At 44.3% G+C, this 14,576-nt stretch overlaps 1 protein-coding gene across 1 annotated transcript in view; it reads right to left on the bottom strand.

The window, feature by feature from the left end:
• The window catches only part of C1QTNF3 (C1q and TNF related 3), an 86,244-nt gene that overhangs the window by 11,351 nt on the left and 60,317 nt on the right, over positions 1-14,576 (bottom strand). The window contains exons 4-5 of the mRNA XM_033929219.1: positions 8,439-8,568; positions 3,384-3,483 (exon numbers count right to left, since the gene is read on the bottom strand). Of these exons, the coding sequence (XP_033785110.1) occupies positions 3,384-3,483; positions 8,439-8,568 (230 nt within the window). The remainder of the gene's footprint in view (positions 1-3,383; positions 3,484-8,438; positions 8,569-14,576) is intronic.

Raw genomic sequence — 14,576 nt, 5'->3', positions numbered from 1 at the left:
AACTTTAATATTTTTTGCTGTTTTAAATGGCGTTTTTCAATTAACTTAGACACCGGTAGGGTGCCTACCAGTGTCTAAGCTTAGGTGCCATTTATAGAATTTTCCCCTAAGTGCACAAAAAGGTCTTAGGCCCTTTTTTACTAAGGTGCGCTAATTGATTAGCGCGCGCTAATCGCTAACGTGTGCATGTTAGTCTGTGGATGCATTAGCGTTTAGTGCATGCTAATCGGTTAGTGCACCTTAGTAAAAGTTAGGTGGCCTGTTATAGAATGAGGAGGTAAGTGTACGGTTACCAGATTTCCCCAGACGGCTTTTCAAAACCCAGCACTTTGTCCGGAATTTGAAAGGCTTCCTCAAAATTGCGTCAGGCAGGAGGACCCTCCTGCCCGACGAGAGCAGGCAGTGAGGGGCGGAGCTGGGGCTGGGGGCTTGGCTGGGTGGAACTGGGCGAGCCTAGGGGCGGGTCTAAGGGTCCAGATTTTACTAAAGTAAAATCTGCTATCCCTTGGTAAGTGTGTTTGTTACAGGGTTTTAAATTTCATCAAAGTACCTAGTCATGAAATAAAATGGACCTCAATGGACCTTGTCATCAATCACAGTGAAGCTCATAAGAACATAACATAAGCAATGCCTCCGTTGGGTCAGACCTGAGGTCCATCGTGCCCAGCAGTCCGCTCACGCGGCGGCCCAACAGGTCCAGGACCTGTGCAGTAATCCTCTTATCTATAACCCTCTATCCCTTTTTCCAGCAGGAAATTGTCCAATCCTTTCTTAAACCCCAGTACCGTTCGCTGCCCTATTACGTCCTCTGGAAGCGCATTCCAGGTGTCCACCACGCGTTGGGTAAAGAAGAACTTCCTGGCATTTGATCTTTGAGATTTAAACATTTTTCCTTTCTTCTCCCCAAGCACCTATTTGTCTTGTCTATGTTGACAGGAACCTTTTCTCAGCAGCACTCTCTTTTGCGTTGCCATTTCATAGGTGAGACTGCTGCTATATGAGTTCTGGAAGTTGCTGCTGTTTTGGCATGGCAGACTTTCTATGTACCTGCTGAGTTTGGTTTTTTTTTTTAAAGGTTTTGTGCTACTTCAAAGTGTTAGCAATGGAAGGAGTCTGTGTCGCTGTTATACCATGAATAATCAGGTAAATCATAGGAGTCAACATTTCAAAGTAATCGAGGGCACCAAACATAATGTTACCTCTCCCTGGACACAGTAAAGGAGCGTGCTCAATATTGGGGGTACTCACCACCCATTGGCACCCCCCTGAGCTGGCTCTTATGAGGCAAATTATACTAGTTCAGCCCAGACAGTCCGTCATTTTAGACATTGCTTTCTGACAGTGTGGTATAAATGTCTTTTAGGGCTCCTTTTATCAAGCCGCGCTAGCGGGGTTTTCATCACGCGCTAACCCCTGCGCTGGCCAAAAACTACCGCCTGCTCAAGAGGAGGCAGTAGCGGCTAGCGTGGCCAGCAGTTTAACGTGCGCTATTATACGCGTTAAACCGCCAGCGCGGCTTGATAAAAGGAGCCCTTAATTTATTGAACTTTTTTTTTTAGTCTATGCAATACAGAGGACAGATTCATTTTACACCACGACATGATTTTTGAAACTGTGTTATATATTCATACAAAGTTTTATATTTAAAAGTATGATGGTCATTTATGTATATTGTATTGGGAAGGAGATGATGAGATCATCATTTCATCAACTAAATTATCAAAACTCGGGTTAAAGGGTTTACAGGCCTGAGAGTTAATATAGGAGACGGCCTAAAACCCTTGTACTAGCCCTGTAGAACAGCAATATGTATCGGAGGCATTCAATAAAGGCTGCCAAAAATTAGGTGCACAAAATTTGGGCACTAAGATATAATCACCCAAAATTAAATCTCAAATGCTGCGAAAGGTACTTAAGACAGTGATAGGGGCAGCAACGCCAATAGATCAATCCAGAGTTACCACACGAAACGCTAAATTGCCCTTTAACAGGTAATAACAGTGAACATCAGTTTATAATTATGTGAGACATATCCTCAGTGTGGGACAACCAGCATAAGGAACTGGTACAAAGTAGCCGTTCCAGCGCTAGTAAGAATGGCTCAAAAAGCGAGACAATTACCTATCTCACTTAAAGCCGCACACCATCGTGGGATATGTCCGAGTGCAATAAATCAAATGTGATGGTGCACCAAAACTCAATATAATTATAATTATTAAATTTTAACTTTTCAAACTTGTAAAGGAGCAATTTAGCGGTTAGGCCATACATATCAAACACAAGGCCTGGGGGCCGAATTTGGCCCGCCTGGCCATTTTATGTGGTCCGCAGTGACTGTGCCGCATCTAAGTGCCTGACTGTGCAGCCCCAATGGCGCTCCGAGTATCTAAACGCACTGCCTCGCTCCCAGCAGAGCTCCAAGCGCCTCACCATGCTGCCTCAGTACCCATTTGCAAGCAGAAGGACCCAGTCCCAGAGTGCTCCACACAAGTGCCTGACCACGCCACAGATAGGGTAAGGAAGGATCTATACTTCCACTAAGACTAAGTATCTTAATAAAAAATTTGGCCCTCGATTTAGCCTGTGTTATAGATTTCAGGCCCTTATGTGATTGAATTTTACACCCCTGGATTAGGCAGTTAAATAACAATCATGAGGACCTTCCGAAATGATCACAGCCTCCTCCATTAAAAAATGTAGTAGTGTAAAAAAGCACTTAGCTGATAGTTCAGCTATAATAGCATCTGGATGCCCAGATTCTGTTATTGAATGGATCCTAGGTTGGCATTCTGCACCAACATGTAGCTGCAAAACATTAGGTGCCAACATTTACACTATGTAAAAGGCAGGTGCAAATGTGGGCGCCTAAAGTTTGGCACCTAGGTATACAACTTACTGTATTCTCAGTGGCGTAGCGAGGGTGAGCGGCGCCCGAGTCGGTGGCGCCCCTTCCCTGTACCTTTTCAACTTCGGCGCAAGCAGCCACCGACTTGCTGCCTGTGTCGCTTCGGCGCTTAACTCTGATGAGAGAGGGCCAATGCTGACGAGGGCGGCAAGTTGGTGGCTGCTCGCGCTGAAGTACGGGGGAATGGAAGGGGCGTGGGGAGGAGGGAGAGGAGGAGGGGTACAGGCACCCGGAGCATGATGGCACCTGGGGCAGACTGCCAGCCCCCCCTTACTACGCTAATGTGCATTCTATAGGTTTGGTGGGTGACCTGCCTATGCCCCACCCACATGCACACTCCCCTTTGTAGTTCCACACTAAAGCACTTAAGTGCTAATTTATAGAATAGCGCCTAACTTATGACACATTATATAGACAGTGGGTTCACACGTTATTGTTATGGTGTGACATCATTATGCTCTATCATCACTGAACTTACCTATACATGCTTATCATCGTGTTCCCATTGTGCATTAAATATACGTAGACATCATCTACATCTTCATGCTTTAGCATGCTGAAAGTGAAGAAATATACCCCTGGAAAGATACAATGTACATCAGAAATTTACTGCCTGTTCTCTGCATCCATAAAGTAACAGAGGTCTCACAATCTATCTAATATACTTGGGACAATGGTGAACCAAGTGACTTGCCCAAGGTCACAAGGGATAACTGGCACCTGTATGTGTAAGACACTGGGGAGAACTGAAAAGTTGAGTGGTGTGAGATGGGATGGGGATGTTGGCTGGGAAGAAGTGTGGTTGGGGTCTTATATCACTGTTCGTACTGTATATGAGGGTGATGTGTGAGTGTCTAATGGAGGAGCAATATGTGGTGGGAACCTTGGAATGTTGGGTTGTTTGGAGGTAGGGTGAATATGTGGTAAGATGTGGAGAGATTTGGCTAACCTGTTGTCTGTCTGTCAACCGATTTCTGACCTTTTCTATGTGGATAAAAGTATGTCTGCTTTAAAATAGCATGTCTACTTTTACCTGCATGTGGTAGGGAAAGGGGACACTATTTAAAACAGTAGAATTTCAGTTATCCAGCATCCATGGGGATTGGTGGATGCCAGATAACTGTAGTTTCTGGTTGTTTGAGAGTTACTGTAAAAATAAGTTTGGTCTTCCTTCCCTTCCCATCTCACTCTATCATCTGTCCCCCCACCCCCACTTATAGGTCCAGCATCTGTTCTTCCCTTCTTTCTCTCCCTTCTCTCCCACTTTCTCTTCCCTCTTCTCCCCCCCCCCACTCCCTCCATTCCCGAAACACTAGAGCCGGTCCTGACAACCCCTTCCCTCCCTCTGTTCCTGAAGCAGCTGAGCATCCTGACAAACTCCCCTTCCTCCCTCACTCACTGAAGCTGTAGCAACAGCCAGTGAGCAGTGGAAGAGCCAATAAACAGGTAGCTTCTGACCAGCCCAGGCAGGGCCTTTCCTCTGCAGCTTCACAAGTGACATAGCAGAAGAAAGGCTCTGCTGGGGCTGGCTGAAAGCAGCCTGTTTACTGGCACTTCCTCTGCTCACCGGCTGATGCTACAGCTTTGAGTGAGGGATGCTCTTCTGCTTCGGGCACAGATGGAGGGAGGGGGTTGTCAGGACTGGCTTTACTGCTTCAGAAACGGAGGGAGGGTTGACAGAACCGACGCTACTGCTTCAGGAAAGGAGGGAGGGGGTTGTCAGGAGCGACTCTACTGCTTTGGGAACAGAGGGAAGGAGGGGGTAGTCAGGACTGGCTGCCTGCTGCTTTGAGAATGGAGGGAGGGAGATTTGTGGCTGTTGCTGCTAATGCCTCTGGGACTGGAGGGAGGGGGGTTGGCTCAGGAGCACCACTTTGGACGTTGTTTGAGGAATGTGGGAGACAATTTTTTTGCCGGTTGGTTGAGAGTGCTGGTTAATTGAATACCGGTTAACTGAGATTCTACTGAATATTTCTACACAAATATGCTTTTATTTAAATAAGAACCTTTGGTTATTGCCCCTTTAATAGGAAAGATCAGCAGTTTAATGAAGTCAAACATATTTGGGCCATATCATCTCTAATTCTGCTCATTGGTGGGGCTCAGGTAGTAGATCAATGCCCCTGCTGCAGACCCAGATTTCATTCTTGATCTAGGCTGTCCAGGGTCAGGACTGCTGTGGAGGTAGCATTCATAATCCAGATGGGGAGTGAGTCTTGGTCATCACTAAACAGTGATACCTACTGACCAGATTTAGGGACTCTATGTTTCCAAGGCAGAACAGTTTCAGAACAATTCTATAATAAGAAAACTAGAATTAGGCATTTGGAATGCGCCTGGTAGGAGCCTTTCCTATAAAGGAAAACATTCACTTCTCCCTGACATTTCAGAGCAGCCAAGGAGCAAGGAAGTGAACTGTGAAAATTATGTGCCAAAAGTGAAAGAAATATGGAGGCCTGCATATCCATCAAAGACTGTGAGTATCAGAATTGCAGGTTCCCCTCAAAAAGAAAAAAGTAAAGTTTTGGGAGAACTTTTAATCTTGTTGTCCAGTCTATTCCTGGTTATATTGATGAGAATAATAATGTTAAGCAGGATTTAAGAGGCCATACCCAATATGTGCGAGACACCTCTTGTCTAAGATACCTGAAGAAAAGGAGAGACACTTTTATACACTTCCCTCACAAAGCCGGCCCATGAATAAGACTACAGCGGGAACTCATGGCAGTCATTTATGTTTGCGGTTCTGCAAAGGGCAGGAGCGTACAAAGATTGCTCCTGCCTTGCTTCACTGCTAGACCACCAGGCTTTCAAAAGTAAGTTGTGGAGGGTGGGTCAGAGTCAGCTCTAAGTAGGTTGTGGAGGGGTCCGGGAGCCAGGGATGGGTCAGAATCAGCCCTAAGTAAGTTGTAGAGTGTTTAAAAAGTAAGTCCGGGAGGGGGCAAAAGCCATGCGAATAATCAAAGTCACGAGTGCCGAACCCGCAAATATTGAGGGAGAAGTGTACAGATAAATAGAAGATGAAGCAGAAAGATAGAGAAATGCTCTAAAGTTACAGTAAAAGAAAATAATTTGCTTTGTGTAATATTACTGGCAAGCTGCTACTTAAAGTTTAAAATAGATGTTTGTCCCAGCTGGTACATCTTGTAGATTGGGTACTGGAAGGTCCCAGTAACAGAACAGAGGAAGTGCCATGCTTACTGACCTAAGAGCTAGAACAGGGAACAAGTCACTGGACTGCTGTAATAAGATGTCTAGATAGGTGGTAATTTTGAATGACCTGTAATGTATTCCATAAAAGAAGCTGATCCAGCGAGGCTAATTGTGCTAACATGAATGTAGCTTAAATATTAATGCTAACACTTAAGAAAATATATATGGATGAAGTAATGGTGTCAAAAAGGACATATGAAGGGCCATTGTCAAAAAGAATGTCTAAGTCCGTTTTGGATATTTCTCGCAAAATGTCCAGAGTCAGAAGCACAGAAATGTCCATTTTTGAAAGCCGAACTGCTAGACATCCTCCCAATTTTCTTTTTAATTTTTTTAAAAATCGTGTAGTTGGACGTTTTGGCCGACAGTACATACAACCCTTTGGACACCTAATTTTATACCCCATTTTCAACCACAGAAACGTTCAAGTTGAAAATGTCCAAATCCAGACTATTTGGATGTGGGAATGATCATTATTGTGATGGACTGGCCATATAGATATGCCAATAGAGGGCACTTCTGTGAACTTCACATAAAGGGTGCCAAATGTATATCTCACTATAACCCCCCAAACCCTACTATACCCACCTGTCTACCACCTCAATAGCCCTTATGGCTACAGGTAGCACCTATATGGCAGCAGAGTAGGGTTTTGGTGGTCTCACACTTTTCCCCATAAATGTGGTGGGTAGAGTGGCTTATGAGTCTGGCTCCTCCTCTCTATGGTTCACTAGGCTACCCACCAGGTTAGTTAGGACAACTATGTAATGCTCTACTAGGCCTTCCATTACCAAATGCTACTGTTCTAGAGACAGGTATGTACTGTTTCATTCAGATCTTTGTGGGGTGGGAGGGGGTTCAACTTTAGAGCGTGCCCTCTCGTTCTGTATGCCTTGGAGAGGGTGAACAACCTTTCCTTATCTACTAAGTCTATCCCCTTCAATACCTTGAATGTTTCGATCATGTTCCCTCTCAATCTTCTCTGTTCGAGGGAGAAGAGGCCCAGTTTATCTAATCTTCTCTGTACGGCAGCTCCTCCAACCCCTTAACCATCTTAGTCGCTCTTCTCTGGACCCTTTCGAGTAGTATCATGTCCTTCTTCATGTATCATGTCCTTCTTCATGTATCATGTTCTTCTTCAGTGCTGTACGCAGTACTCCCGGTGAGGGCGCACCATGGCCCGGTACAGCGGCATGATAACCTTCTCCGATCTGTTTGTGATTCCTTTCTTTAACATTCCTAGCATTCTGTTTGCCCTTTATGCCACTGCCGCACATTGCGTGGAGGACTTCATCGACTTGTCGATCAGAACTCCCAAGTCCCTTTCCTGGGAGGTCTCTCCAAATAGCTGTTCATCTACTTGAGCTCTTCTCGTATTACCTTACCATAATTGTACTTCATTCTGACCTTATCATGTTCCTATGCTACTTATACTTGTATCTTCACCTCTTATATATAGTTTTCGACTTATGGTAACTCCTGTCAACCGCATCAGACTTCACAGTGTATTGCGCTGTACAAATAAAATGTTATGTTATGCTCTCAAAAAGCAGAGGCTTAGGGCTCCTTTTACGAAGGTGCGCTAGCGTTTTTAGCGCACGCACCGGATTAGTGCACGCTAGCCGAAAAACTACCATCTGCTCAAGAGGAGGCAGTAGCGGCTAGCGCATGCGGCATTTTAACGTGCGCTATTCCACACGTTAAGGCCCTAACCCACCTTCGTAAAAGGAGGCCTTAATTTTGTCAGATTCAGTGGTATACAGAAAAATACATAGCTGTGTTTGGTGTAACAGGGTTTGCCTTCCAAAATTAGATTTGAATACTCCATGGAACAAGGGTGCTGAGTGGTTCAGCAGGAGCAGTTCTCTTGGTTCATTTCATTCACCTCCGTTGATTTGAATGAGCTCTGCTGCTTTAGCAGGGGGCTAAAGAGATGTCCCATGTCTCGATCAGTACAGAAAAGCAGCGCTGTGGTGCATAAGTGCTTGCCAGGAATTTGATTGAATAGCGCCGAAACTTCCAGGTCGGAAGCACCTAACATGTTCTATGGAAACTAACCTTAATGCACAGCCTAAATAAACACAACCCTTGCTCAATACTGGGAGAGTCAAATCAGATACTGATTCTTAAGAAAAAATGTATGCAAATAGCCGGCAGGTTGTGAACTTTATGCCATCATGAATGTATTGTACCGTTACCAATTAACATCTGGTTTTCAGGGACAATGCAGACAATTCGGAATCAACTGTCTTTGTAGAAGCTGAGAAGCATATTGTTCAAGTTTCCATCTAATTCAAAATGTATTATTTTATTAAATTACCTGTCACTGGGGCACCGAATCTTCCAGTCATGACGTCAAAGAAACCACCAATATTAGTCTCCACGCTGCTGAAGATTATTCCACTATTCTGATTGCTAAAATGAGTGGCCATGGATGCCATAAATGCCACCTAGCAAAGAGAGATGACATACAAATCAGCAATTATTATACAGGGAAAGAAGTAATGATACGGGAAATATATAGCAGCAGGCTGTCTGTTACAATTTCATTAATTTTTATGGTCATTTTTTATAGTGCAAAAGGGAGAGTGACCACTAGCAACATGTGTTGTGCTCTGTCTTTGATAAATTCTTCAACAATACTATATGTAGGAATAATATAGATGGTGCTTATCACTGCATCTTCTGGGAAAAGCCAATAGGATACTGTGGAGCTTATTTTAAAAGCATACGACATCTCAAAATGCCCAAATGGATAGCCACGTGTTTGAAACGTCCAAAACTTGATTTTGCAAAAGCTGAAAAGGGAGGTACATCACTGCAGTATGTCCAAACGGCGAGGGAGCATGTTTTGGGGCAGGACTAGGGAGGGCCCAAAATCAGGAGATCCAACAGCAATTACCAAATGGGAAGAAAAGTCCAAGTCTAAAAAGAAGGCCGTCCTAAGTTAGACCTGTTTGACTCATGTTCACGACGCAAAACATAGGGTTAACAGATGTCCGGATTTCCCCAGACATGTCCTCCTTTTGAGGACATGTCCGGGGACCAGATGGCTTTTCAAAGCCCAGCACTTTGTCCGGGTTTTGAAAAGCTTTCCTTCGGGTAGGAGGGCATCCATGCGTGACATCATTGCATCGCATCCGTGCATGAGCAGATGTCCTGCCCAATGAGAGAAGGCAGTGGGGGGGGGGGGGGGAAGCGGGGGTGGGATTGGAGGCGGGGCTTGAGGATGTGACAGGGTAGAACCAAGGCATGGTGGGGCAGGGATGGGTGGGACTGAGTTTTGATTGAGCACCTATAATCACTAGAGAGATTAAAGCATAACATCTCCTTAATCCCCCAATGGTTGTTGTCTCCCTCCTTCTCCCGTGAAAGTGAAACTGAAAGATGATACCAGGGTCTATGACAGCTTTAGATATGGACTTTCTTAGCAAAACAGGAAGCAAGTGTGAGGAGTAGCCTAGTGATTAGTTCAGTGGACTTTAAACCATAGGACCCAGGTTCACAACCCTCTTTTATTTTTATTGTGAGGCCTCCAGAAACATACAGAAAAATACATACTGTGTCTAAATGTATAAGCCACCGGCTATTGAAGTTGCGTACAGTAAGTACCGTATGTATTTTTCTGTTCCTGGAGGGCTCTCAATTACAAAATAAAAAGTTTAAAGTGGGATTTGAACCTGGGCCCTTTGGTTTTAAAGTTCACTGTACTAACCGCTAAGCTGCTGCTCTGTGTGTGACCATTCTTCTAGGAATACTGCCAGACAGATGTCTTTGTCCTCTGCTTTTCTGCCATTTATATGCTGGATATTCTAGTTTGTAAAATGGCAGTTCATGCTGGACATCCTCAGCACACAGATGTCCATCTATGGTATTTTTGAATAGGAAAACATATGTGAAATGGATGTCCACTTTGGACATTATAAGCTGAACATCTCTATTTGGACTAGAAAATCCTTTTGAAATGCCCCTCCATGGGTGCATAGGGAGAAGAATGGCCAGTAACATAACATAACTGACAGCAGATAAAGACCTGAACCACCCATCCAGTCTGCCCATTAGTTACATGCATTATAAATTCATAATTAAATTGCCCTTTTTTCTTTGATATTTCTGGGCCATAGACCATAAAGTCCGCCCGGTACTGTCCTTAGGTCCCAACTTCTGGAGTTGCCATCAAAGCTAACTCCAGCCCATCCAGCTATCTCATCGCTTGCGGATACATACCGTAAAGTCTGCCTAGCAACATCCTCATGTTCCAAGTTACTGGAGTTCCCATGAATGTCCTCCCTAGCCCACCCTATACCAAATTACCATATATGGGACACAGACCATGCAAGTCTGCCCAGTATCAGCCTTAGCTCTTCAATATATACCATTCATTTTCTAATTAGAGATTTGTGTTTATCTCATGCTTTTTTGAATTCCGTCACCATTTTCCTTTCCACCATCTCTCTTAGAAGTGCATTCTAAACATCCACCACCCCCTCCATGAAAAAGAATTTCCTAACATTACTCCTACATCTACCTTCCTGCAATCTCAATTTATGCCCTCTAGTTTTACCATTTTTCTCCCTTCTCTGGAAAAGATTTGGTCCTACATTAATACCTTTCAAGTATTTAAACATCTATATCATATATCCTCTGTCCTTCATGTCCTCCAGAGTAAGTCTCTTTTCATACTTCTTTTGGCGCAGACCCCCTACCATTTTAATCGCCTTCCTTGGGACTGATTCATGTCTACTTATATCCTTCACCAAATACAGCCTCCAAAACTGAACACAATACTTCAAGTGTGGCCTCATCAGCAGGATAAAAGAAGTGACAATACCTTTGTATAAGACTCTGGTAAGATCTCAGCTGGAATATTGTGTGCAGTTCTGGAGACTGCACTCTAAAAAAGATATAAAGTGGATGGAGTTGGTCCAGAGGGTAGCTACTAAAATGGTAGACAGTCTTCATCATAAAGTGTTTGGAAACAGATTTAAAGTCTAAACATACGAGGTAGTGCTGAAATGTTCACAGCCCATTCAACCTACTTCCTAAATTCTAAATGTTATTTTGCCACAGTAGCTGAAAAGAGTGTTTTTGTTTTTTTTAAGTTCATGAAAATTTTTATTAAAGCTTTGATAACAAAACATGAAGAAAGAAAAAGCATATTACAACATTCCAAGATTATACAATACAGATTATGACAGTAACATGTCATCATGCTTTCGTGTAGATGAGGAGAATAAGGGAAGGGAAAGAAAGAAGTAAAGAAATAAAGGAAGGAATGAGTAAAGCTTGAAACATAAGTTTAGTACTAAAGATTCGATAACATCTATATGACATGAGTAAAATAAATAATGTTATTACTTCTAAAAATAGAAAGAAGTGCAGTAAGTTTCATCAGAAGCATGCAGTTGTATAATTTGGCAATTAAATAGTCTTTGTTCAAGAGACCCAAGTCTAAGGATAAATCATTGAGTAATAGTGTAAGGCAATTTAGCAAATTCTAACATCGGAGCCCTTAGTCGATCAAACTTTTTTAATGAGATAATCCTTTCAGCTGCTATTCATTCAAATTTAACTGTTATGCAAACCAAATTCCACCACGCAGCATATTCCACTGCTTCCAAGTTCTTCCAATTGGAAAGAATAAGCTTTATAGCTATTATTAGTAGTATATGCAACAGTTGTTCAGATTCCTCAGTTAAAGACATTAAGGATCCATGGCTCCCTGCTATAATGATGGGGTATGCCAATGGGAAGGATACTTTAATCAAAGCAGAAATGTCTTTCCACACCTTATTCCAGAAGATCTGAAGTAAGGGGCAATCAAATATTATGTGGCGGAGCATACCCCTTGAGGTGCCGCAGAACCAGCAGATGTCATGTTTATTAGTGTTGAATTTGGATAATCGGTTGGGAGTGTAGAAGGCCCTATGTAGTAAGAAAAAAGATGTTTGAAGAAAGCACAGAGTAATAGTCATTGGGGATTCCATGCTGAGGGGCACCGAGGGACCAATTTGCAGACCGGATATGCAATCTAGGGAGGTCTGCTGTCTGCCTGGAGCCAGGATACGAGATGTCACCGCCAGTCTGGATAGACTACTCACGCCCCGAGACCACTTTCCTATGCTTCTTGTCCACATAGGAACCAACGACACTGCCAGGAACACACCGGAGACCATCACCAGAGACTTTGGAGCACTGGGTGAGAGGCTGAAGCGGACAGGAGCGCAGGTGGTTTTATCATCGATCCTCCCAGTTAGAGGCAAGGGAAGAGCCAGAGATGAACGTATCCTGAGGACGAACGAGTGGCTACAGGGATATGAACTTCGGATTCCTAAACCATGGGGAAGCGCTACAAGGACTTCAGGGACCAGACGGACTCCATCTGACCAGTAGGGGTAAGAACGTCTTCGGACACTGACTAGCCCGCCTGCATCACAGGGCTTTAAACTAGGTAAGTCGGGGGAGGGTACCCATTCACATATTAGTGCAGAAAGGAATTATCCTGATGAGGTGTCGAAACTCCGCTTCCATGTCCAAGGTAAGTACCCACATTGCAAACAGTTCTTTGGGAGTCACACCGACTCGGGTAGGATACGCCTCACAGGGACTTAGCAAACACAAGATATGGAGGGCCATGTATGTCAATGCACACAGTTTAGGTAACAAAATTCTAGAATTGGAGGCTGAAATAAGGAATGCCGACCTAGATGTGGTGGCAATATCTGAAACTTGGTTCACGGACTCACATGGGTGGGATATGGCTATACCGGGCTACAATCTACTTCGTCAGGACAGAGAGGGCAGGTTAGGAGGGGGGGTAGCTCTATACATTAAAGAGGACATCAAAACCACCAGGATCACAGATGTCAAGTACACCGGGGAGTCCCTCTGGGTAAACCTGGCAAGAGGCAGAGAAAAATGCCTGTATCTAGGTGTGGTATACAGACCCCCAAGACAACTGGAAGACATGGACACAGAATTAATTGAAGACATAGAGAATATCACTCTACCAGGAGAAGCTGTACTGCTAGGGGACTTCAATATGCCTGATGCAGACTGGAACTCATTTTCAGCGACAACCAGCGGTAGCAGGAGGCTCTTAACCTCCATAAAGGGAGCACGTCTCAAACAAATGGTAACGGAGCCCACTAGGGCCCAGGCGATCCTCGACTTGGTACTTACCAACGGGGAAAGCGTCTCAGAGGTCTCAGTAGGAGATACGCTAGCCTCCAGCGACCACAACATAGTGTGGTTCAACCTTAGGAAAGGCTTCCCTAGATCAAACACGAAAACAAAGGTACTCAATTTCCGGGGCACAGACTTCGCACACATGGGAGATTTCGTCCATCAGACGCTGCAGGACCAAGCGGAGACCGGTGATGTAGAAGCTAAGTGGTTAACACTGAAATCAACCATACATGAAGCAACTAGCCGCTTCATAAAATCAGTAAATAAACGACAAAGAAACAATAAACCCCAATGGTTCACCGCGGAGATCTCGCACCTCATTAAGGAGAAGAAAAAAGCGTTTCTCTCCTACAAGCGCACGGAGAAAAGAGAGGCAAAAGTAGAATATAGGATCAGGTCTACAGCGGTCAAAATGGCAGTTAGGGAGGCAAAACTTCGAGTGGAAGAAATTCTGGCAAAAAACATTAAAAAGGGGGACAAATCCTTCTTCAGGTATATTAGTGACAGAAAAAGGAACACAGGCGGGATAGTACGCCTTAGAAGACCGGACGGAAGTTACGTGGAAGCAGATTCCGATAAAGCCGAACTACTGAATGAATACTTCTGCTCAGTCTTCACCTGTGAGGCACCAGGACACGGTCCGCAGTTGAAGGCAACACAAAGCACAGAAGACCCGTTTCAGAATTTTGAGTTCACACCAGGTGAAGTTTACAGTGAACTGGCAAGACTCAAGGTGAACAAAGCCATGGGACCAGACAATTTGCACCCAAGAGTGCTCAGAGAATTGAGCAATGTCCTGGCGAAATCGTTGGCTGAGCTATTCAATCTCTCCCTAAGTAAGGGGAAAGTTCCCCTGGACTGGAAATTAGCTAATGTCGTTCCTCTGCATAAAAAGGGTTGCAGGGCAGAGGCTGCGAATTATAGACCGGTGAATCTCACATCTATAGTGTGCAAACTCATGGAAACACTAATTAAAAGCAAATTGGACACGATCTTGAATGAAGGGAATCTTCGGGATCCCAGTCAGCATGGATTCACCAAGGGTAGGTCCTGCCAACTCAATCTCATCAGCTTCTTTGACTGGGTAACAAGAAAGTTGGACTTGGGAGAGTCTTTGGACGTCGTGTACCTGGACTTCAGTAAAGCTTTTGACAGTGTCCCACACCGCAGGCTGCTAAGCAAGATGGAATCGATGGGGTTAGGAGAGACACTAACTGCATGGGTCAATGATTGGCTGAGTGGCAGACTTCAGAGGGTGGTGGTTAATGGT

The sequence above is a fragment of the Geotrypetes seraphini genome, chromosome 1 (genome assembly GCF_902459505.1).
Source record: "Geotrypetes seraphini chromosome 1, aGeoSer1.1, whole genome shotgun sequence".
NCBI lineage: Eukaryota > Metazoa > Chordata > Amphibia > Gymnophiona > Dermophiidae > Geotrypetes > Geotrypetes seraphini.
The sequence above is the reverse complement of the archived record's forward strand: the minus strand, read 5'-3'. Positions and strand labels throughout refer to the sequence as shown.